The sequence below is a fragment of the Syngnathus scovelli genome, chromosome 1 (assembly GCF_024217435.2).
Source record: "Syngnathus scovelli strain Florida chromosome 1, RoL_Ssco_1.2, whole genome shotgun sequence".
Classification (NCBI taxonomy): Eukaryota; Metazoa; Chordata; class Actinopteri; order Syngnathiformes; family Syngnathidae; genus Syngnathus; species Syngnathus scovelli.
The window spans coordinates 14536274-14560186 of NC_090847.1; the positions used below are offsets into that span (position 1 = coordinate 14536274).

At 39.7% G+C, this 23913-nt stretch overlaps 1 protein-coding gene across 1 annotated transcript; it reads left to right on the forward strand.

Moving 5' to 3' along the window:
• gpm6aa (glycoprotein M6Aa) lies at positions 1 to 22177 on the forward strand. Its single transcript, XM_049751396.2, has 7 exons — positions 1 to 274; positions 14165 to 14357; positions 15567 to 15723; positions 16500 to 16653; positions 16791 to 16867; positions 17239 to 17304; positions 19506 to 22177. The coding sequence occupies exons 1-7, from the start codon at positions 238 to 240 to the stop codon at positions 19656 to 19658; spliced, it is 837 nt and encodes a 278-aa protein (XP_049607353.1). The 5' UTR covers positions 1 to 237; the 3' UTR covers positions 19659 to 22177.
• Positions 22178 to 23913: the final 1736 nt, after the last annotated feature.

Below are 23913 nucleotides of genomic sequence, written 5' to 3' on the forward strand. Positions count from 1 at the left end.
CTCCTCCTCCACTAGAGACCAAGGAGGGCTTTTCAGCACTTGTCTCGGCAGCGTGCAATGGACAGCACCACAAAGACGGATGCTTGACAGAGAGCTGACAGTACTGCCTGGAACCGCCACCACTAATAGGACAGCATTTTGTGGACTAAACCACTAAACCATTTGACATAAACAACCTCAAGACCCTGAAACACAAAGAGGCTTCTTCGTTGCTACAAAACATAACAAACAAACACGATGGAAGAAGACATGGACGAGGGGCAGACCCAGAAGGGTGAGTCGTGACTCAATGTTTATCATAAATATGTCGACTTTTGTACAAGCAGTCAATGGAAGAGCAGCTGTTAGCGCACTTCTTTTGTGCATTGAGTGGGAGCACTCGACTGGAGTGCGCACGCCTGCATATGTTGTGTTTGGGTTGTTGGAGGGGTGTGAACCAAGCGGGTGGGGGTGCATGGGTTTTGGGGTCTGTGCTGAACTGCCTTTGTTTGCTTGATGAGGCTTCCATGTATATATATGGCCAAGCCTCTACACTTTAATCCATCAGACTGCCACCAATGCTTACGATATATTAAATGTATGCAGCGATGCCTTAAGTTGAATTCATACCGTGAACAAGCTTGCAACGCAATGTACTCATGTCAAATAAATTTTCCCCATTGAAATAAATTAAAATGCCATTGATCAGTTCCAGACCCACGCCCCCAAAAATGAAATATCATATGCAAGAAAATATCATATAACAACACTGTATGATATAAAAACATTATAAAACGCAATGTAACAAACACACTGTTCATGAACTACACACTGGCATCTTTATGTGTTAGATGTGTGCATTTAAGAGGCATGGCCTAGTAAGTGACGTAGGGTTATTGCGCGTGTGAGCATCTCAGCATCAGTTGTGGCTTACTCATCTCCTTCTCATCTCCTATGTTTGGGTTTAACTATTAGTCCTTTTCAATAAACAGCTGAAAGTGTATCACCTATTGTCTGCCTTGTAGTTTGACAAAATCCTACTTTGGAGTTTGCCCAAAACAGGTAACCTTGACAGAGGGATGGTGCTAATAATGATCTTTTTGTATGATGTTCAAAATTTTAAATTTGATGATTGTCAAATGATGATGTAATAAAATGGCACTGGGTGTGAATCCATGATAGAGTCCTCTCCCACAAAGCTCATTTCTTTAGTGACTTCAAAGTCAAAAGTCAAAGTCAAAGTCTTCTTTAGTGTCAATTTCTTCACATGCCAAGACACACAAAAAGATCAAAATTACGTTCCCACAATCCCATGGTGACAAGACATAGTTCACAATGTACATACAAGTAAACAACACAAGAAAAATAAAACAAGAAGGCACAATCAATGAATAAATAAGAGTGATGAATAAATAATAAATAAACAAATAACACAATAAATAAGTACAGGACGCTACGCAGAAGGGGGAAGAGAGTTCAGGATCTTAACAGCCTGGAGAATGAAGCTGTTGGTGAGTCTGGTGGTGCAGGAGCGCAGGCTCCCGTACCTCTTCCCAGAGGGCAGAAGATCAAACTTGTGACAGGTTCTGTGGTACAAGCTGGTAGAACCATCATTCCCCTCTTAGATGGAAAATATGAATCGTTGCCATGGAGCTGGCCAACAGTAATTATCATCACACACCACCTCCTCATATGACATCAGAACGTGGAAAGAGAAAGACACAGAATATAACCAGAATAATTTAGAAGTGCAAAGTAATACAACCACCATATAATGGGCATCTTCAGGATTTTCTCATATACACTGATAGGCAAGGAGAAGAAAGCGCTACTTGGTGATCTGGGTTGTCGTGATTCTTAAGTGCACGTCGAAGCCTCGCACTGCTTTTCAGCAAAGGCTTTGCCTCCAACACAAATGCTCATTGGCCCAAAAGAAGCATCCATGCAAGCTGCTCATGCACTTCTACAAGTCACGTCGACTCTTTTTTGGGGTTGCAACGCATCGCTTTTTTTACATCTCTTGTATTAGATCTGGTTAGATTTGTAGTGCTGATTATTTCAAGTTCTCAAGCAATGGTGGGAAGTAATAAAAATTACTTTGTTACTGTTCTTCAGCAGATTTTATTTCAGAGATCAGTACATTGCTTGAGTAGCAGATGGCAAGTACGACTGCTTCAGCCTTGTTTCAACGAAACGTTGCATTCACTTTGCATGATCTCTACACCAAATACTATTTTATTCTTTGATTCACAACTTCACCTGAATCTGTTATGGTGAAATTTGACAACTAACTAACTAACTGACCGACCGACCGACCGACCGACCGACTGACTGACTGACTGACTGACTGACTGACTGACTGACTGACTGACTGACTGACTAACTAACTAACTAACTAACTAACTAACTAACTAACTAACTAACTAACTAACTAACTAACAATGGAGTGAATGAACAGTGATCTGACAAAAACTAAGTGTTTATCAAACACAACAGAGTGAAATAATGCGCAAACGAGGAAATCAATACGTGAGCGAACGAAAGAAACAGTGATTGATTGAACAAATTCCTGCGCTAGCAAAACTCACTTAAAAACAAACAGACGAGTAAACAAACATAGTTTAGAGAGAGGGTAGTATCTAACAGAATAACAGTTCAGTTCAGGCTTGTGGATTTCTGCTGACTCCTGCCCAAGAGAGGGGCAACTGGAGGTAGGGTGAACAAAAATCCTATGGTACTATTGAGATTTACAAGTATTAAGCACTAAGTTGCGCTACTGAAACGGGGAAAGCATCTAAGAGGCTCGAATGTCTACAGCAACGAAAATCTCAACAAACAAAACGCCAACATGACATAGAGAGCTCGCCAACTGAAAAAGCAAGGAAAAATACAAAGCACTTGGACAACAAATTGCAAAATCTACATAAAGCTGAATGGATCATCCCCAGAAAACACCAAAGCAGTGCTGATCAAAGCGATGAATGAACTGGAGAAAGATGCAAATTGAGACAAATGTGGATACTACTTGGAAGATCATTTTAACAACTTCATAAATATGGAAAGAAAACTGTCCATAATCTAAAACGCCAACTTTGAAAAATACAGGACTATCTTTCGACATTGGACAAACTTATCTACGTCACTGTAATATCAAGAACGTGGATCAAAGAAAATACAAAGTCAACGAGTTTCCGCCTCGATGGATATAAATGAGTCAACATATGCAGTAGCAACAAAACAGGTGGTAGAGTCAAAATCTATATTGAAAACCATATTGTTTTTGAAGCACTACTGAGTATGTCAATGGTGATTGAAAATGTTTGTGAATGTGTAACAGTCGAAATCATTCTTCTTCTATCTGTGACTATGAAAACAAATGGCACAGAAGTTCTGTATAAAGGAGGAAAAATGAAAAGCCAAACTGGGGACACACTTGACATGCTCCCTAACATACCAAATCTATTCGGACTGAGACAAAATAACCTTGGGCTCCGAAGACTGTTGATATTTGAACACCTGCAAATAAGCAGGAGCTACACGCTACCAGTGGCTACCGAAATACATAAACAATATTGTGGAATGTTGAATTGCTGAGCGTGTAATACATAAATGAGAGGGAGTTGCAGTGTTGAGGGCACACCGGGAGCAGATATCCTAGCGGCAGGAACTGTATCATAAGCTATGGTTCCCCTAAGCTGGGTTTTCAGTGCAATCGATCAGACTATCTCCACTCGACATTGACCCTCATGAGGTTGCTCCTGTAAAATGAGCTGAAAGGAACGAAGTCCAGCCTTGGAAAGCAACCTGAGGGCTGAGCGCACAGAGGCCAGATGGCAACGCTCTGTCTTGAGATGTCTGAACTCAATAAGAAAATGGTCAAGCTACAGCGTGGGAGGCGATTAGTAGCTTTGATTGGTTAGTGCAAGTGCCGCCTATTGCTGGGGACGGTGCCCGGGATGCCTGCAACTGTGACGCCAACGATCTCAAAATTGATTAAACTGTTATTGTAGTCAAATCAAACTGTTAAAACGTATTATAACAAATCAACTTGTCATAGCTGTATTCAAAACAAATTGATAGCAATTGTTATCAAACTTCCAGTTAACTATGCTGTATTCAAATCATGTGTTATCCTGTGTCAAATTTCAGTTTCCTTTATTTCTTCTTTTTTTCTTGGTTATGGTGGTATTATAGGTAGTACTGTAGATATGTAGATTGTGAAATCCTCAGTTGAAATCGGGACGGGACTAGATAAGCAGAATTGCTTTAACCTGCTTCCCTTTTCGACAAGTCATCTTCAAAATGTGAAATGAAGTTAAATGGATGGATGGATGGATGGATGGATGGATGGATGGATGGATGGATGGATGGATGGATGGATGGATGGATGGATGGATGGATGGATGGATGGATGGATGGATGGATGGATGGATGGATGGATGGATGGATGGATGGAATATTAGACATCTGTCTGTCTGTCTGTCTGTCTGTCTGTCTGTCTGTATAACAAAAAAACTTAGCAAGTATGCAAAACAGAACATGAATGAGGGTTAGGGTTAGTTCAATTGAAATTATCGGCAGTCTAGTAGTTTTTGCATTCCTGTGAGTTACCAATTGGAGTTGATGAGTCACAATCAGCAAGTGGACATTTTGCCCACTCAGCTGCCAAGGAAACGTGTCGCTGCTTTGCACCACAAAACACACACACACACACACACACACACACACACACACACACACACACACACACACACACACACACACAAGCACACCCGCACGCACGCACACAACTTGACGCGAGCGCATAGTGAGCTGATTGCGATTCATTGATCACAGGACAGTGAGGATAATTCGAAAATAAGTAGGATGAGGTATGACAGTGTTTGAGGCGACACTGAATATTTTCCAGCCAAAAGGAAAAAATGAGAAGTGAACACCAGGAGGTGTGTGCCGAGCCAGGAATATTCTCCGCAAGACTCCACTTGCCCTTCTGTTCATCATTCATATTTAATTACATCATCCACCTCGCAGTCGACCAGAGCGCACACCTCCACCAAGGCCGAAGGATCTCAAACATTTAAGTCCAACAAGTCCATCAGCTAATATGAGTAATATAAATATGTAATATTAATACATAATGGTAAATAGTAACTTGAGTGACTCGGACTTTTTTTTTGTAAGTTCCTCAGTATCACGAGCACTCTTTTGCTGATGAATCCAGTGTACATTTTGACTTACCGTATTTTCCGGACTATAAGTCGCTCCGGAGTATAAGTCGCACCAGCCATAAAATGCCCCAAAAAGTGAAAAAAACATATATAAGTCGCTCCGGAGTATAAGTCGCACTTTGGGGGGCAATTTATTCGACAAAATCCCACACCAAAAACAGTCATGAACGAGCAACAAAAGGCTAAACAATAGCAACAACAGGCTAAACGATAGGTATGCTAACGTGACAAATACAAACAAAGAGCTGAGAACGGGCCTGACGTAACATATAGAGTGATTAAGGACAACTATTACATGAATAACATGTTTATAAAACCATCGGTGTCACTCCAATTCATTAAATAGCAACAACAGGCTAAACGATAGGTATGCTAACGTGACAAACACAAACAAAGAGCTGAGAATGGGCCAAATAATAATAAATAATAATAATAAATATAAGGAGCAAAAATAGAGCAAGTGTACATACAGCAGACAGTGGACTTGGATATGGTGCTTTAAAGTGTTAATTGCTTTATTTGATGTTTTCTCTATTTTTTATGTTTTGAATATGTTCAAGATAAAGATATAAAAGCATGTGAAGTGATCAACTATACTAAAAATAACATGGGAAGTGGTCAACTATACTTGTAAGTAAGTGGACTTAATGCTCAAGTAAAAATTTGTGAAATAAAACATATATAAGTCGCTCCTGAGTATAAGTCGCCCCCCCACCCAAACTATGAAAAAAAGCGCGACTTATAGTCCGGAAATTACGGTACGTTACCAAGGGCTTTGGCTACCAAGCAAATTGGACCAAAAAATGAACTAAAGTCACGGTACAATTCCAAGTTAGGACATTTAATTTACTCGCTTTAATGTGCGTTGTGTATCCAGCGACTATCACCTTTTAGTAGCTGGAGACATGATAGTGCTATCAAACTAAAAAGAAGTGGGGCGTCTTCCCTGTGCTTGCCTATAGTTAACATGAATCCCCCCCTCCCCCCGAGGCAACCGTGTTTTTCAGCTACCACCTCCTCTTTCTCTTCCTCCTCGCATGTTTAATCAACCACTATGGTCGCCATGACGACGGCAGCGCCAAATCTGCACCGAGGCCTTGAGAGCCGTGACCCACTTAGTGTACGTCAACAAATTCAGTGGGACAATAAAGTGAGTGAGACACATTAGTCGCGTAGCACGGCCCCCCTCGGGGCATAAAAGCACCGCGCAGCCTTGGTCGCTTTTTCATTTCCTTTTCTCTTCTATCTCGTCTTCCTGTGAGCGATGGAGGAATCTCAACGTGACTGCTGAGTTTATTTATTAATATGTTTTGTCAGAGTTCACTCCAGGATCTACTGGTAAAGGCTGAATGTGAAGAATAGAGTTCAATTCAGTGTATCACAATCAATGGGAATGAATGATACTTAATTGAGTGCAGGACGTGGCCTTTCCCCCTCCCCTTTACCATTGAAAACAGATAGGAGCGATCAATAACACCACAGATGGTAGCACTTTCTCGTGGTACTTCATTTTTGTGCTAGCGAAAGTGTCTGGTTTACTGTTTAGGGTTTTCTTGCACCTGTCTGGGCATTCTGGCACATGGAGTTGCATTGTCGCCGACTCAGCCAGCATTTTGGTCACTGAAAGTATTCTGCATTTTGCATAATCTTTTTTATGTCAGGGCAATAGTCAAGTTCAAGTTCAACATGTTTGTGAATTTGGTAGACGGCCTTTGCGCCTCCTTGGGCCATCCTGCCGTTCCTACTGCCGCATCTGCAAATTTGGCTACAAAATGTAGACCAGATTTTGCATTCGCAAAAGGCAGGCGTAGGTGGTGGAACGAGATTTTGACAAATTCAGCACTCCAACGACTTGCATGATGGAAGTCATTGGAGTTCATTCCTAAACATGACACCAGAGTGGAACAGTTATATTTATTACCATTATCTTGAATATAGCAACCTCATAACTATTAAGGGGTGTGTATGTGTGTGTGGGGTGGTTACACATAGATGCACAATCGGGTGTAAGGCAGTCTCCATTAACCACGTCACATGCACAAACGACAGACACATCATCCTCAAGGAAGTTCTTTCCTGCCAATGTCGGGCACAGACCCCGTCCAGTCTGATTCCGCAATGTCAAGCTCAACGTACTTGAGATACTGCGCTCGGACTGACCTCATATTAAAATGAGGAATGCTGTGAGGATTGGCCGAGAAAAGACTACTTCCATCTCACAACGTTGCACAAAGGTCCAAATGCCCCGTTACACACAATTCTACCTGTGCAAAGTCTGGCAAAATACCTAAAGAATGGAAACTCCACTGAGGCGCACAGTTACACTGTGTTTTACGCTAGACTTGCACACGAAAATAGGACTCCAGGGAACAAAAGTCAGGTGTACTCACTTTTGTTATCTGGCTTGTAGAAAGTGATGGATGTTATTTTGTTATGACACTTATAATGATTTATTTTTACACTGCAGCAGACGGGATTGACTTGACGGGATTTCATTTCTTAAATATGTTCCAAACTTGTTTTCTGTTTAGTATTAACATTTACATGTTTACATCCATTAGTTGCTATGTGAGCAGTCGAGCATGTCTTTCATGATTAATGTTGAAGAATGATTCTTTAATTAACCTCAATTACGTATCTGACGTTTCCTTCGCAGGATGCAATTTCCTGCACAGCTTTATCTGAGGATAAACTTAACACTCAGAATAACGCTGATTGGATCAGTGTGTGTGTGTGTGTGTGCGTGTGTGCGTGTGTGCGTGCATGCGAGTGCCCCTTTTGCCTGTTGGACATGACACTGACAGATGGAGAAGTGGGAGGTGGGCGGGCTCTTGGGAGGGGGTCATCCTCTCTCCGTATTAGTGCAAATCCGTCTGTTTGACAGGCGTGTTGTGCTGTGTTATGTTTGGTGTTGACGCGATGAACCGGTAGCCAAAAGTCATAGTCAGACACGTACACATTAATTTAATGATTAAAATTCAGTTCACACACTACAGTATGTAAATCAAAGGTTTCATTTCATTGTGAGAATTCTTTCAGCTTTCACACATATTCTGCTTTCATCATTATTAACACTATTATTTTATCTTATATTCCACCGTTTTGAGAAATTAGTCAATGTAATGCTAGGCTTCATTTGACATACGTACATTCAAAGTTTTCCCACAATTCCACATTTTTCACCCAAAAATCCCTTCCTTCCTTCCTTCCTTCCTTCCTTCCTTCCTTCCTTCCTTCCTTCCTTCCTTCCTTCCTGTACTAGCTTTTGCTGTGGCGGTTGAATGTGGTCTGAATGGCAACGACATTTACAGACTTAAAGAACAAGTCGAATCAGTCATAAACTGTGATAACAACGCCCCCATCCCTCCTCTCAAATAACATTCCTCCTCAGCCATGGAATTAAGCAGCTGAGTTCTTTCTCCTCTCCTTAAGGCAACGTCATTCTCAGCATCACTAATAAATGGGGGATGTTTTATACTCAGCAGCGCTCTCCGAGTTTAGATGTTCAGCTTCTAGCAGAGGCCCCTCCGCTCGCCATTTTATGCCTCTTCATCTGCACAGCTGTCGAACATCAGTGGATTGTTGACGACGTGACATCTAACTGTAGCCATCGATTTTTGACAACACTTTAGTGCAATGAGAAGCTTTAAACTCTCAGTGAGCTCGTAAACTCAGGACAGTGTGACATAAAGTGTTATTGGGCGTTTTCTGGCCCATGCTAGAAGGTCGTTCATCGGCCCGTTTCTGGTGGTAAATCGCTGTGCCTGGAACCTTCAACTTGGGCAGTGTTACACCTTATGTCTTCTTGCCACATAGTTTAACTGCAGACATACCTCATTTTAACGCTGCTATAGCCTAGGGTTGGTCTTATTATAGCCCAGGGGTTTCATTCTTAAATTTGGCCGCACATTTAGATTATCTATAAATCTGTAACATTTCTTGCACTAACTCAGCTGTTTTCTCTATTTTGTATTGTATTTATTCCTTCTTAAATGCATTTTCTAATTATTTAGTTGAATAATAGTGCTTGCTATTTAAACATTTTTTAAAGAATTAAATGACTGATAATTCAAATTGGAACGATAAATGTATCTGCCAAACAATCTATACATATATACATTCAGCAACATTTCTTATTTAATTATAATGCTTATTCATTGTTATTGTTGTTCATTGTTCTACCGTAATTTCCGGACTATAAGTCGCGGTTTTTTTCATAGTTTGGATGGGGGGGCGACTTATACTCAAGAGCGACTTATATATGTTTTTTTTTCACAAATTTTTACTTGATCATTAAGACATCACTTACAAGTATAGTTGACCACTTCCCATGTTATTTTTAGTATAGTTGATCACTTCACATGCTTTTATTTCTTTATCTTGAACATATTCAAAACATAAAAAATAGAGAAAACATCAAATAAAGCAATTAACACTTTAAAGCACCATATCCAAGTCCACTGTCTGCTGTATGTACACTTGCTCCATTTTTGCTCCTCTTATATTTATTATTATTATTTATTATTATTTGTTTATTTATCATTTATTCAATACTCTTATTTATTCATTGTTAGTGCCTTCTTGGTTTTTTTTGTGTTGCTTGTATGCATATGTGTACTATCTCACCGAGGGATAGAGGAAATGTAATTTCAATCTCTTTGTGTGTCTTAGTATATAAAAAAAATATATCGACGATAAAGCAGACTTTGACTTTGATAAAACAACCAAAAAAAATTATATTTTCAGACGAAACTGGATGAGGGCGCTCTAAATTTTACCGTTGGCCGTGACTCATCAACTGGGTGGGCTTAAGAAAAATGGCACCAAAAAGAAACTCATATTTTGCAGGTTACAAACTTCAAGTTGTAAAATATGCAGCTGAAAACAGTAATCGAGAAACAGAAAGAAAGTTTGGAGAACCGTGATGTACCAATGGATTACTATTTCAAGTGACGTCAGTAGCGCGGCGCGCCGGTTGTTTACATACAAACGTGCCCACACAAGGACGACCGGCATCATTAGCGGTGATCATTTCTAAGTGACACGGAGGACAAAGAGTTTGAAGGAATTAAGGATTTGGAGTGACATAGAAGGTTTGAAAAACTATTATGGCTTTTACGCACGCCCGGTCTCTACTGAGTCGGGGGCCGACGATCGGCCGAGTGGTTGTCCGCGAACGGTGCGCGGGGCTCGGACATGGCCATTACGCACGCCCGGTCTGTCTGGAAGTCCACGCCGCCACACGCTTGGAAGTTTGTTTTGTTTAATAAAGAGCCGTTTACCAAACCTACGTCTATCCTTGTACTTTGTTAATGCTACAATATAGTTATATAGTAGATCTGTGGAATAAAGACGAGGGTGACGTCAGGGCGCACGCGCGGCGATGTTGACAAAGGACGAGGAATTTGATCGATGGATTTAATGGAATTAAAGTGCACGGATGGTTTGATAATATTATTGGCTTGTATTATAGTTATTTAAAATATAGTTTATCTATCGTTATATGAGCCTGTGGAATATTTTGAAGCGCAAGCGCCCTCAGCCGTGCGCACCCATTGTTGACAAAGATCGATCGATGGATTTAATGAATTGGAGTGACACCGATGGTTTTATAAACATGTTATTCATGTAATAGTTGTCCTTAATCACTCTATATGTTACGTCAGGCCCGTTCTCAGCTCTTTGTTTGTGTTTGTCACGTTAGCATACCTATCGTTTAGCCTGTTGTTGCTATTTAATGAATTGGAGTGACACCGATGGTTTTATAAACATGTTATTCATGTAATAGTTGTCCTTAATCACTCTATATGTTACGTCAGGCCCGTTCTCAGCTCTTTCTTTGAGTTTGTCACGTTAGCATACCTATCGTTTAGCCTGTTGTTGCTATTTAATGAATTGGAGTGACACTGATGGTTTTATAAACATGTTATTCATGTAATAGTTGTCCTTAATCACTCTATATGTTACGTCAGGCCCGTTCTCAGCTCTTTGTTTGTGTTTGTCACGTTAGCATACCTATCGTTTAGCCTGTTGTTGCTATCGTTTAGCCTGTTGTTGCTCGTTCATGACTGTTTTTGGTGTGGGATTTTGTCGAATAAATTGCCCCCAAAATGCGACTTATACTCCGGAGCGACTTATATATGTTTTTTTTCACTTTTTGGGGCATTTTATGGCTGGTGCGACTTATACTCCGGAGCGACTTATAGTCCGGAAAATACGGTACTTGTAGCTAATTAACTAGCAAACCGACTTCACTAACTGAGTAACTAACTGCCGATGCAATCATGAGACAACAGACTAATTAATTTACTTATTGACAAAATGATTAACTCCAACAAAGAGACGAATAACTGAGTAACATGCTATGACTACTTGACAAGCTAACAGAAGTGACCAACTAGCAAAAATCAACTTAATTGACTGTGACTGTCTTCTCAACAAATAGACTATTTTACTAACTAATGAGCTAACTGTCTATTTGATTAACTATCTACCTTAGTCAATTAACGCAAGAGCTAGCCAACTAACATAACTAATTGACGAACGGACTAACTCACAGACTAATTGAAACATTAACCAACTAACTGGTTAATAGACTAACTAACTAATAAATTAATTGACAAGTCAACCTCATCTCTTTGGGGTCACTTAATGAGAGAATTATTGATTGAAATTACAATAAATAGACTTGTGTGGTTGTGAGATCTACTGTGCTTTTTAATTCCATGATCCTTGATGGAAATTAAGAACACGCGCTCGTCCAACATAGATATGGCTTGCTTTCTGGTTGTAACTTTGAATAGAAGGTTATTGCAAAGCAAAAGATTTTCTTGGAGAAAAGTCTCAAAATAATGCGCCCAAAAAAGGCACATCCAGTACACATAGAGTGGCTCAACAACAGAGGCGTTTCAGTACAGTAGGCGTGCAAGCCGATAATCCAGGCCAACCTGGAGCTGGGCCAACAGCGGCTACTTGATATTCTCCTCATACTCACAGCAGAATTAGGAGCGATGGTCTTAGAAAAAAGTAGAGGAATGGGATAAGGACAAAGACGACTTTATTAAAGGAAACTCTGAGAACAAGAATCCTTGATTGACAATGCGGGAATCTTTCAAAAAGTGAGAATCTGGGACATTTGTATTCCATGTATCGATCCCGCTAGGGAAACATCCGGAGTTGATAGATACATTTGTTAATTCATTACAATGCATTGAAAATAGACCCCACGAGCTAATAACATTTCGCATAGGAAATACCCCCCACCCCAAAAAAAGGAAACCACTTGTTTTTTCTGACAAGCCTAAAGCTTTGTATTTTTAATTAGCGGAACTTTAAAGTTAATCTTATGTAAAATAACAACACAGAGATGATATTGGGATATAGCAATATGTTGTGATGAATGGTTATTTCGGGAATCTTTGGTGTGTACCTGGTGTTTCTTGACAAAGTCAGCAACTATTGGCCTGGAATGTTAATTACAGAAATGTTATGTTTATGTTATTGGTATTGTTTGGATAACGTTGTCATATTTAAATTGTACCTTTTTAAAATCACAGTCTGCAGACAATTGATGACCTTCAAAAGAATTTTCAAATTGATCGTCGTACTCCATCACGCACAAATTACAAAAAAAGCAACAACAAAAAACTTGGCAATTTAGCATCAGTCATCTGTTTAGGATACTCATTTTTTTTTTAAATATTTTGTTTAAGTAGTAATTATTACACTTTGGCACCATGTTGCGAGCACATTCTTCATAGTACAATCCTTGAACTTTCACCCCAAATCATCAATCAATCCATCTTTATTTGTAGAGCACTTTTCACACAATAAAATGCAACACAAAGTGCTTTACATAGTTAAATACAATGTCCCACCCACCCACACACACACACACGCACACACACTCACAAAACAACCCACAACACATCGCCAACATCCCGCATACATGCCCCACTACCACACTCACACTGACACACTTACCATATTTCATATGACATTTGGCATATGGCTGAGCACAGAAAAGCCAAGTGAAGAAGCACTATCATAGGAGCCGTCTGCAGCAGGAGTCGACCAGACCACAGCCACAGTACACTAATACAGGGCACACAACCGAGAGTGGAAAGACCACCAAAGGAACAGTACAAAGGACAGTGCCCCGCAGAACATGGACCAAACCTTCCAAGGGTGCAGAGGGCTCGCTCTGAGGAACAGTGGAGACTTAAAATATGTAAAAATAGTAGAACAAACTGAGTTAAAAATAACTAAAATGTCAGGTAAATAAGGATAAAATACAAAATCAGAGATTAGAAGCAAGTAAAATAGCCCAAAGTATAAATAATACAGTTTCACAAATAAAACTAGAATAATAAATATTATGTAAGTAAAAGCCAGATTAAAAAGGTGGGTCTGAAACTGGTCTTAAAAACATGAACATTCTCTGCAGCCCTGAGCAAATAGCGGCTTTCAACTTAAATGTTCAACTTCCTGTTCAGGGTTTCACGGAGATTGGCAAAACCGGTGTCAGGGGCTAATTATACTTTTTATAATTACTCCAGGAAAGCCTTAGTGTAGAAGAAATGGCACGAAAGGTCGCAATGTAAATCTCAAGCTGTCAAAATGTCAGGCCGGTCTGTGTGTCTTAAAGAATAATACAAATTGAAAGCACAGAGCCAGGATGCGGGAGAAAATCGGAGCCTGGCTGCTGAATGGCTTTAAATACTCTTGATAGTAGGAGAATACACTTGTCAGCACTCATATATCAGCCCCAAAATGAACTGTGGCCTACTTTTCCCATCCACTTGATGGATTTTTTCTGTTGTGCATGGGTGCCCGCCGACAGGGCTTTAAATTTGGAAAATGGCTAAATCGTGTTCTACTGTCAGGGTTAAGCCAAAGCATCAACTGTTCTTTTAGTCCTCGTTGACTGACCCCGTATATTTTTTGGGTGTGCTTAGGGTGCCTGGAGTGCTGCATCAAATGCCTTGGCGGGATCCCTTACCCGTCACTCATTGCCACCATCTTGCTGTACGCCGGCGTGGCTCTGTTTTGCGGGTGCGGCCATGAGGCACTTTCCGGAACTGTCACCATCCTGCAAAATTACTTTGAGGTGGTGCGCAGCCCTGTGGACACTCTGGACGTCTTCACCATGTGAGTACAAAAAACATCACCTTTGGAACATATTAGCTAAAGAACAGAAAGGGAAACTGCCTTGTACAGTCAAAATATATACAAACACAATGCATCTCTGGCTAGCGGACATCATGGTGCGCGATATGCTTTCGGGGAATACCAAACAAACAGCAATAATTGGTTACGAAGTAACGGTTTTACAATAAACCTCAATTCAAATCAAATCAATGGAATAATTCATACCATAATTCATTGAAAATATATTTGATAGGGACAGGCCTATGTTACAGTTTCCCCAAAGAAGTGAATTTTCCTAAAAAGAATAACATTTGTCATTGTTGCACTAAAAAGGAAGCTAAACTGCTGATGAAACACTTTCTTAAAAACAAAACAAAGTTTTCTCATAAGAGAAGGAATTATTCATGATGCACCTTCCTAAAAAGAAAATAAATTATTGATCCAGCACTTTCCTAAAAATGCCTTTTTTTTTTTCACTTGAATAAATAGAGGACAAATTGGCGTCTGTCTTTCTTAAAAAGGAAACATCTTTAGACATGGAAAGCTTTGGTTGAATTTGGAATTTGAAACTCAGCTCTTCATTTCTCACTTTAAACGTCCCAGTGTCTGTAGTCGACAATCTAATCATTGGCCGATGGTCCAGTGATGATCAGGCCTTACGAATTCTGCCTTGCAGCAATTGGCTACTAAATTGGTGTCATTAAGCTTTATTAAGGTATATTTGAAGTTTTTAAACATGTTTCCTTTCCTCGGTGAAACGGGAGTAAGGGCCATTTTTTTTCTAACTTTAAGTACAAGTATCCATCCATCCATCCATTTTCTGAACCGCTTAGTCCCCACGGGGGTCGCGGGCGTGCTGGAGCCTATCCCAGCTGTCATCGGGCAGTAGGCGGGGGACACCCTGAACCGGTTGCCAGCCAATTGCAGGGCACACAGAGACAAACAACCATTCGCACTCGCACTCACACCTAGGGACAATTTGGAGTGATCAATCGGCCTACCAAGCATGTTTTTGGGATGTGGGAGGAAACCGGAGTGCCCGGAGAAAACCCACGCGGGCTCGGGGAGAACATGCAAACTCCGCACAGGGAGGGCCGGAGGTGGAATCGAACCCGCACCCTCCTAACTGTGAGGCGGACGTGCTACTCAGTGCGCCACCGAGCCGCCTAAGTACAAGTAATGTAACTTTTTTCATGTATTTATTTCCAGGATTGACATAATCAAGTACGTGATCTATGGTGTAGCCTCGGCTTTCTTTGTCTATGGCATCCTGCTGATGGTGGAGGGCTTCTTCACCAGCGGGGCCATCAAAGACCTCTACGGAGATTTCAAGATCACAACATGTGGACGCTGCGTCAGTGCTTGGGTAGGTTTGGGCGTATAGACCCAAAAAGGGATGTTTGTTTATTTAGATAACAAAAAATAATACATTTTAATTTTTATCACTTCTAATCAATGCAATTATGGCTAGTAATGAAATCAGAAAAAATACATTAAAAGTTTTTTGGTACCATTTTTAAAATGTATCTGTGAAATTGTTTATTCTATTGTTTTATATTTTATTTTCACATCAATGAACCAATCACTTAATGTGATAAAAAATGTTAATTGATTACTTCTAAGACATCAGCTACAGCACTTTTTATCTAAAAGGAAATGTACAGATTTGCATTTGTGAATGACTAACTGGATCAAGTTTGCAGCTTCTCTGCCAGATCAAGATAAAATGAGCAAAAACGAACAACATAATATTGCGTTGGTATTAAATGCATTCCGCCTCTATAATTTCATTGCAGCCCAAATCATTTAATTACCAGGACGTGACAATAATGAAAAATGTCATCTCAAGAAGCCGGAACGTAACAAGATTACGCCAACTGTGAAATTAGTTTGCCAATCTGCATGGGAGGTGGAGAAAGTCCTCAGAACTTGTGCTCATCGGCCAGCCAGATTTTTTCTTCTTTTTTTTCTTTTAAGATATCACAGTTGGTGCTGACATAAAATTTGTCCCATTGCACTAATATTACTAAGAATCATTTTTGCGCAAATACTATTTAAATGACTAGATACTTGATCCCATGTGGGAAATTATTCATTAATATTTCCATACTTTTATAGCATAAAGCTATCCTGTTGTTTCAGTTCATCATGCTGACGTACATCTTCATGCTGGCCTGGCTGGGTGTGACAGCGTTTACCTCCCTGCCCGTCTTCATCTACTTCAACATCTGGAACATTTGCCAAAATGCCACCGTGCTGGAGGGTACCACACTCTGCCTGGACCCGCGCCAGTACGGTAGGGATGGCCCAAGTGTTAAATGGCTCATTTAGTTAAAGTCCTCAGGAATGTGTACTGTTGATCATTAGCAAGGTAGTCAACCTGTCGCTATTTAAGTTAATTTGATTCAGTAATCTATTCCAATTACATTGCAGGTATCGTGGCTATTAATGAAGCAAAGACAGTTTGTGCTGGATCCGAGAAGTTCTACAAGATGTGCGAATCCACTGAGGTGAGCTTGATAGATCGTTGCATAATTCGAAGGCAGCAGGTTACTAAATAAACTCATGTTTTTGGTAGTAGCCAAAAAAGTATCTTCAAAAAATATAACAAAAAAGATCATGACGAGGTAGCTTTAGAATCACAACTGTAACCATTATCATGTTACACTGATGCTGTTGTGCACCAAGAATAGTATGACCTCCTTCTCTTCTGTTTATGTCATGTCAATTAAAATGTAGATGCTCTTATTCAAACATGATTATAGAGGAACATGATTCCATTTTCGTGCTTTCCTTCGCAGCTTTTAACAAAAAGTAAAGCAACACGCTAGACAAAGGAATCAATGACAGCGTGTGACGTGTGGATTGTTTATCCCAACAGCTGGACATGACATTCCACCTGTTCATCTGCGCCCTTGCTGGAGCAGGAGCTGCCGTCATCGCTATGGTGAGACGTCACTTTACCACCAAGAATGCGCAACCATTCAGCCATTTATTTTTATTGTGTAGTGCTCGAGGTTGACCTGGTTGAGGTTTGGCAAATTTCAGGGTCACAGCAGACTTTTGGAAAGAGAAGCAGGGTACACCTTGACTGATTGTCAGCCAAATCAGGGGACATATTGACAAACAACAATTCACACCTATGGACAATTTATCCATCCATCCATCCATCCATCCATCCATCCATCCATCCATCCATCCATCCATCCATCCATCCATCCATCCATCCATCCATCCATCCATCCATCCATCCATCCATCCATCCATCCATCCATCCATCCATCCATCCATCCATCCATCCATCCATCCATCTTCCGCTTATCCGGGGTCGGGTCGCGGGGGCAGCAGCTTTAGGAGGGACTCCCAGACTTCCCTCTCCCCAGCCACTTCATCCAGCTCATCCCGGTGGACAATTTAGTCTTCAGTGAATCTAATGTACTTGTTTCTGTAATGGGGGAGTAAGCCAGAGTTGAGAGAGAAAACCCGCACAAGCACCGGGATACGATCCAAACTCCCCTCAGGAGATTCAAACCCAGAACCGCTTGACTGCAAGTACTGGGATACAATACAAACTGCCCTCAGGAGATTCAAACCCAGAACCGCTTGACTGCAAGGCAGACATGCTAATAACTATAGCACTATGTCTTTCCCACACAGTCAGATCTATCTATCTATCTATCTATCTATCTATCTATCTATCTATCTATCTATCTATCTATCTATCTATCTATCTATCTATCTATCTATCTATCTATCTATCTATCTATCTATCTATCTATCTATCTATCTATCTATCTATCTATCTATCTACAGTATGTGTGTGATTAAAGTAACTAAGGAGTAAACCTCTTTTTGGTGGCTAGTGGGCATTTTAGGGCTGCAGACCACCATTTATTTGCGAGAAGGCACTTTTGCGCAGTGAAACTGTGAAACGACGCCGTTTGTCTGCCTCTCTCCCTTCCTTTTCTTTTGGAGGGAGGCCTGGCACGTCATGGCGTTGTCATGGAGACACTGAGAAGAAAGCAGACGTGATGGTTGCAAAGGCACCCACTATGTACAGTAATTTTGGAGGCGCTATTTTATCGGAAGGAGAAAGTTTTGATGATGTTGGTGAAAATATGATTAGGAATCCAATTTCCCAGTGAGGAAATTAGTTGCTTAGGCATTTAATTTTTTTATTGGAGGGCCGGAGGTGGATTATTATTATTATTATTATTATTATTATTGTATATATAATTTTATTTTGATCTTTTTATTTACAATTTTATTTTATATTTAATTATTGCTAATAATTATTATTGCTTACTTATTATTGCTACAAAAAACACTATCAATGTAAAATATTTAATATATTTAATGTACAATCAAGCTATTTCAGCGCAAACCCAGTTAATCATATACAACTCAACGATGTTGAGTCTATTTGCTCGGTCGCCAAACAAAAGCAATTCACTAAATGAGGAAATGGACTGTATGTTAATAGACTGTCTGTTAAATGACAGTCACTGCAGTTCAATAATTCACTCTGCTGCGTTGCTGTGGAAACAAGACCCAAGAATACAGCCGGCATCATGCTGCAACCTGCTGGATAGTCTTGGAAGTGCGCTATAAAAGTTTCAATATTTCATTTTTATTTGTTTTATTTTTCATTCATTTTAGATTATTTTATTTAAATATGCAGTATGGAGTTTTTTGTGCTGCGTCAACTACAATTCCCAAAATGTTCTTTCGTGTGTTCATGTTTGAAATGAACTGACAAAGACAAAAACGAAGGACAATTTTGCTATATTTATAATTTTATGAATTTAAAATATGTTTTGTTAGTTTTTTAGACTATTTTGTATTTATCTTTGATGAAAATGTTTTCTCATTTTTACTTTTCATCATTTTGTTAGTTTTTCTTAACAACTATAATGACGTTGGTATGCGTGTACCAGTCTTTTCATTATTCTAAACAGGGTCGTGAAGAAAAAATACTCTTAATACACCGTACACCAAAGCATACATCTTTATGCATAGTCTTTTATTGGTGTGTGTGTGTACCTGTGTTACACTTGTTCTCCCAATTAATTGGTAGGTACCAGACATTGTGCTGCTTCCCCCTCCTGATATCATGGGCGTTCTCTTGTTACCATTTTTCATTTCTAGATCCACTACTTGATGGTGCTGTCTGCCAACTGGGCCTACGTGAAAGATGCATGCCGAATGCAAAAGTACGAGGACATCAAGTCCAAGGAGGAGCAAGAGCTTCACGACATTCACTCCACTCGCTCCAAGGAACGGCTCAACGCTTACACATAAAAAGCCAAGTTGAGGCGAGGGGGTCACTCACTTGGTTTTTCCTCGCCATTGCCAATGTCACTGGTGCGTCACATGACAATGTGGTTTAGGTGGAGGTCGGCCTCAGCTGCAAACAACATTACAGCTTACAAAAAAGAAGCCCCTTTACCTCTCTCGTGAATGGTTTTAGTTATCATTCTATCAGTTGTTGGGAAATAAGACCAGTCGTTTTGCATCGTGTAGTAGTGTAGTGTCGATTGTGGAAAAGTGAGTAGCGCTAGAGGTAGATTTTCTTTTTTATTATGTTTCATGCTTTTTCTTATAAAATATTTTGCTAAGCCTATTTTCTTTTTTGCTCGTGACCCTCCTGTTACGTATACTTTCGAGTCAATTCGACCTGGTACGCATTTAAGCATGTGCAAATGTTAAATAGGGGTTTAATATACCATACATTGAACACTATTAGCGAAATAGAAAGAAAAGAACAATATTGTGACATTTGTTTCTTTAGAACACCAAAAATGTTTATGAGAAATGTGACTAACTTTAAGCAGGTATGCATATTTAATAAGTAAACCATATATTGAAAAATTTTCAAATTAGATTAAAAAATCTCTCTCTCTCTCTCTCTCTCTCTCTCTCTCTCTCTCTCTCTCTTTTTTTTTTAAATATACGCAATTTTTAAAAAATTAAAATTGACCTGAAATGTAACAGGAGCGTTATGGTATTTCTTGGAGTTTTAGGGTTACACAATTTATTTTTTGCCTCACAGGGAGGTCAACAGGGGCTTCAAAAAGGTTCTCAAGCACATTTCTCATCTAACGTGATATCAATGTACTGTATGTGAATGACTGATGTGTCATGTTTAAAAAAAATAAATAAAATCATACAGTAAAATATTTGCCAGGGATTAAAACCACGAATCACAATACACTAGCTACTTTATATTTTAAGAAAAAAACAAAACAATGAAGACCAAAATCTCAATGACTTGGTAGGTGTGCCAAGCCTGTTGAACGGGGAAATTATTTTTGGATCGATATATATTAACAGGATTAAATTTGCAAGAAAGGGATCATATAGTATCTCTGGACTGTGAATGATTCCATTGGCACTAAAAGCACACGCTCCCATAAGACACTGTTATGATTATGACTGATAATTTTTGTTGTTTGAATAAATTTAGTGGGGTTTTTTCTCTGCAGACTCTGCACTGTATCAATGCATTCCAATGTGCGATCAAGCATTGTGATTTATAGGAGAATAAGAATATGGGTTCTCTTAAAGGAGACATATTGTCACAATTTAAATCAGTTCCCAGATATCTTCAGAAATGCTTTCTAGCATTCTTTGGTTAAAATCCACAAGGGCTTACAGCACACTTGACATCAACTTGTCACACTCTGTCTCGGTTTTGAGAGGGCCGGGTCATGGGCGGAAAAAAAAAAATTGTGAGGGCTCATTATTAGAATCCAATATTGATCACCCTGTTAACTAATGCTGTAGCTCTGCATACCTTTTGGCTTTGACATCATTCCCTGTGGTCTGGCGGATGGACTCTGGCCCGCTCTCAAAAATGGCAGCCAACCTAGTTGCCAATTTTCCGTGCTGTTAGGTCATAATCTGGCAACATTCGGAAAGACTCACTTGCAGGCAAATTTTACTCAGCAGAACAAATGTAAACCATTGATTAATTTCATAATTAGTGGGTGAGCAGAAACTTCAAAGATCAAACTTTCCATAATATGTCTACTTTAAGTGTTTTTGACCATGAACACTGATGGATTGGAGAGAAAATGCCTGACATTGGATTTGTTGGTGAAAAAACAATATTGTCAGTGTTTCGTACGCTTATTCGACTATTGTCTGTGCTCTGAGTTGGAAAACTGTACTGTTAGTAAAGACTGTGACTTTAGATGTTATCTGTGGCATGGACATAAATTATTGTAGTCGGATTGACTCAAAAAATTAACTTTATCTCACATCTTTCTTTTTTTTTTACATATTAATTTTGACACTTTTTGCCTGTCTTGACGGACTAACCCTTTTGTTTCAACGTGCAGTATTACAACTTTCCAAATAATAATGCTTCATGCTACTGATATAGAGACGTAGTCGTTTGAGTTGTGATTTAGTTTGTGATGAGGAAATGTCGTCTTAAAGCTTAATACTTGTATTGACATTGCTTACTCTGTAATGACTCCGTGCTCACTCTTTCTCTTATTGGCTTTCTCCTTGTATTTGTCTTTTTGTACTTTCACTACCAATGCTTCGTAGCAGGCTTTACATGAAAACAATGGGGGGAGGGTGGGGGGGTTGTTTTCTATACATCCATGTGCCAACAGCTTGAAGTGACTTATTTGACCTGTATGATCAAATTTGCTCGCGTAAGTAAATAAAATTCACTTGTGTACTTGAAGTGATGGCGTTGGTGAATGGGGCTTTTAAAATTGTCTGTCACTCGATGTTTCTATGGTCTCTCTTAAATTGCAAATCCAGAAGGCTTCGTGCAAATATAACCATTAAATACTGGCTTTGAAGAGTTGCATGTTATTTTACTTTGTGGGAATGCTCAAAATGATCGGAAAATTTCACGCTAAACTCCATCCATATAAGACGGTATAGGTAAAAAAACCTCCACCAATTAGTTTGGTCCATTGATCTCAGACTCCTGCTTTCATTCAAGGTTCATTTGGGCAAATTTCCTTATCAGAGTATGAGCCCTGGAAACGCGTCCTCAATGTCTGCTTTAAATCCCAAGTGTCTCAATTCCTTTTCAATTTCAGGCATTGTCTTTGACCCTTTTTATTCATCCAGTGACATGACTACCCAATTTTGTGTTGATCGGTGAAACCTTTGTCATCTGTTCAGTGGGCACTAGAGAGTTTTGCAGGGGTCGTGTCTGGAAGGGCTAAATGCATTTTTACTGCCTGGTGCAGTCAGGTGAGTCCATGTCAAGGATTATTTATCAAGAAGCAGTTTCACTTTGGCCTCTTGTGAGGGATGGGGCCAGTCAGGCCATAAATTACATCCAAAATTACACTTGACACTCTGTTGCCAGACAGAACGTTTGCACACACCTGGCACATGGACAAAGTTTACAATCTGGTTGTTTATCGAGTCATGTCAGTTTAAAGCAGGTGCATATGTAGAAAAACTAAAAACTACACTTTCCACATATTAAGAATGATGGATTTTAAATTTGTCTGTAAGAACATAATATGTAATAGTAAGGGTTATGCAGATCCAAAGCCTAAAAACAAACCTAAAGCCGTACTGCCCCAAAAAAAACACCCTAATCCAGCCATAACCCGCAAACCCAAAACAAAAAAGACTTTTTGAACACCAAATAAAATTTTTATACAGAAAATAATTACAGTACATCTGAAACAAATGATTATAATATATTCGAGAGAAAAAGCATGTTATTTTGCCTCATTCAAATCATGCAAAAACTGTCTATCACATCTTAATATCTGAACATTTAAATATGTAAACTAAAATGCAATCACATTTGTAAATGAATGGCTTCTGGTTTTTGAAATGTAAATAAACCTACTGTTTCTCCATTTTCTGTTATCTCTTCTCTTATTTTCTTCTCTTTTCTTTCTTACCGCTATGTTTTATTTGTCTTCTTCGTGCTACCGCTGTTTTTATTTTTCTTCTTCGTGACAGGGGTTCGCTTAGGCCTGGGGAGTTAAGTTCAGCATTCGCTTGAAAGATGTCTGGCGCCATCTAGTGTTGTGAATGGGTATAATGAATAGACCCCGAATGTAAGACGACCCCCACTTTTTCAGTCTTATTTCAATGCAACAAACACCGTCTTATATTCGGGCCAATACGGTATATTGAGAAAGTTTCTTGTTGCCATTTTGGCAGGACTGTAAATGTTTACATATTTTACCACGCCCCTACTATCCACCCTAAACCCTAAACCAAACTCTCTAAACCTGGGGCACTTAGCAATGCACTCTGTCTACAAATCGATTCATTATGTATGTATGTGCCATCGGGGTTGTTGTGTCACTGTGGGGCACACAGCACACGACCTTGAATGGAAAAATGTTCAGTTCAAGGGAGGCAACACAGTGACAAGCGCATCCAATACAGATAGATAAGAGTAATCGATAAACCAATGGGGAAAGCATCCCTGTTACTTCTTAGTAGGGTGTGACGCAAACGTTTCCAAATAATGGCGATCTTTCACCAGATGCCTGTTGTACTTGTGCGCTCCCCCACAGTGCACACCCAAAAACAAAAAAAACAAAAAATGTGC

What these genes read in the sequence shown, in the direction of transcription:
- gpm6aa (XM_049751396.2), top strand. Translation starts at nt 238, where the DNA reads ATGGAAGAAGACATGGACGAGGGGCAGACCCAGAAGG. An exon ending in GACGCTGCGTCAGTGCTTGG is followed by an intron (nt 15,724 to 16,499) that starts GTAGGTTTGGGC and finishes CTGTTGTTTCAG; the next exon opens with TTCATCATGCTGACGTACAT. An exon ending in AGATGTGCGAATCCACTGAG is followed by an intron (nt 16,868 to 17,238) that starts GTGAGCTTGATA and finishes TTATCCCAACAG; the next exon opens with CTGGACATGACATTCCACCT.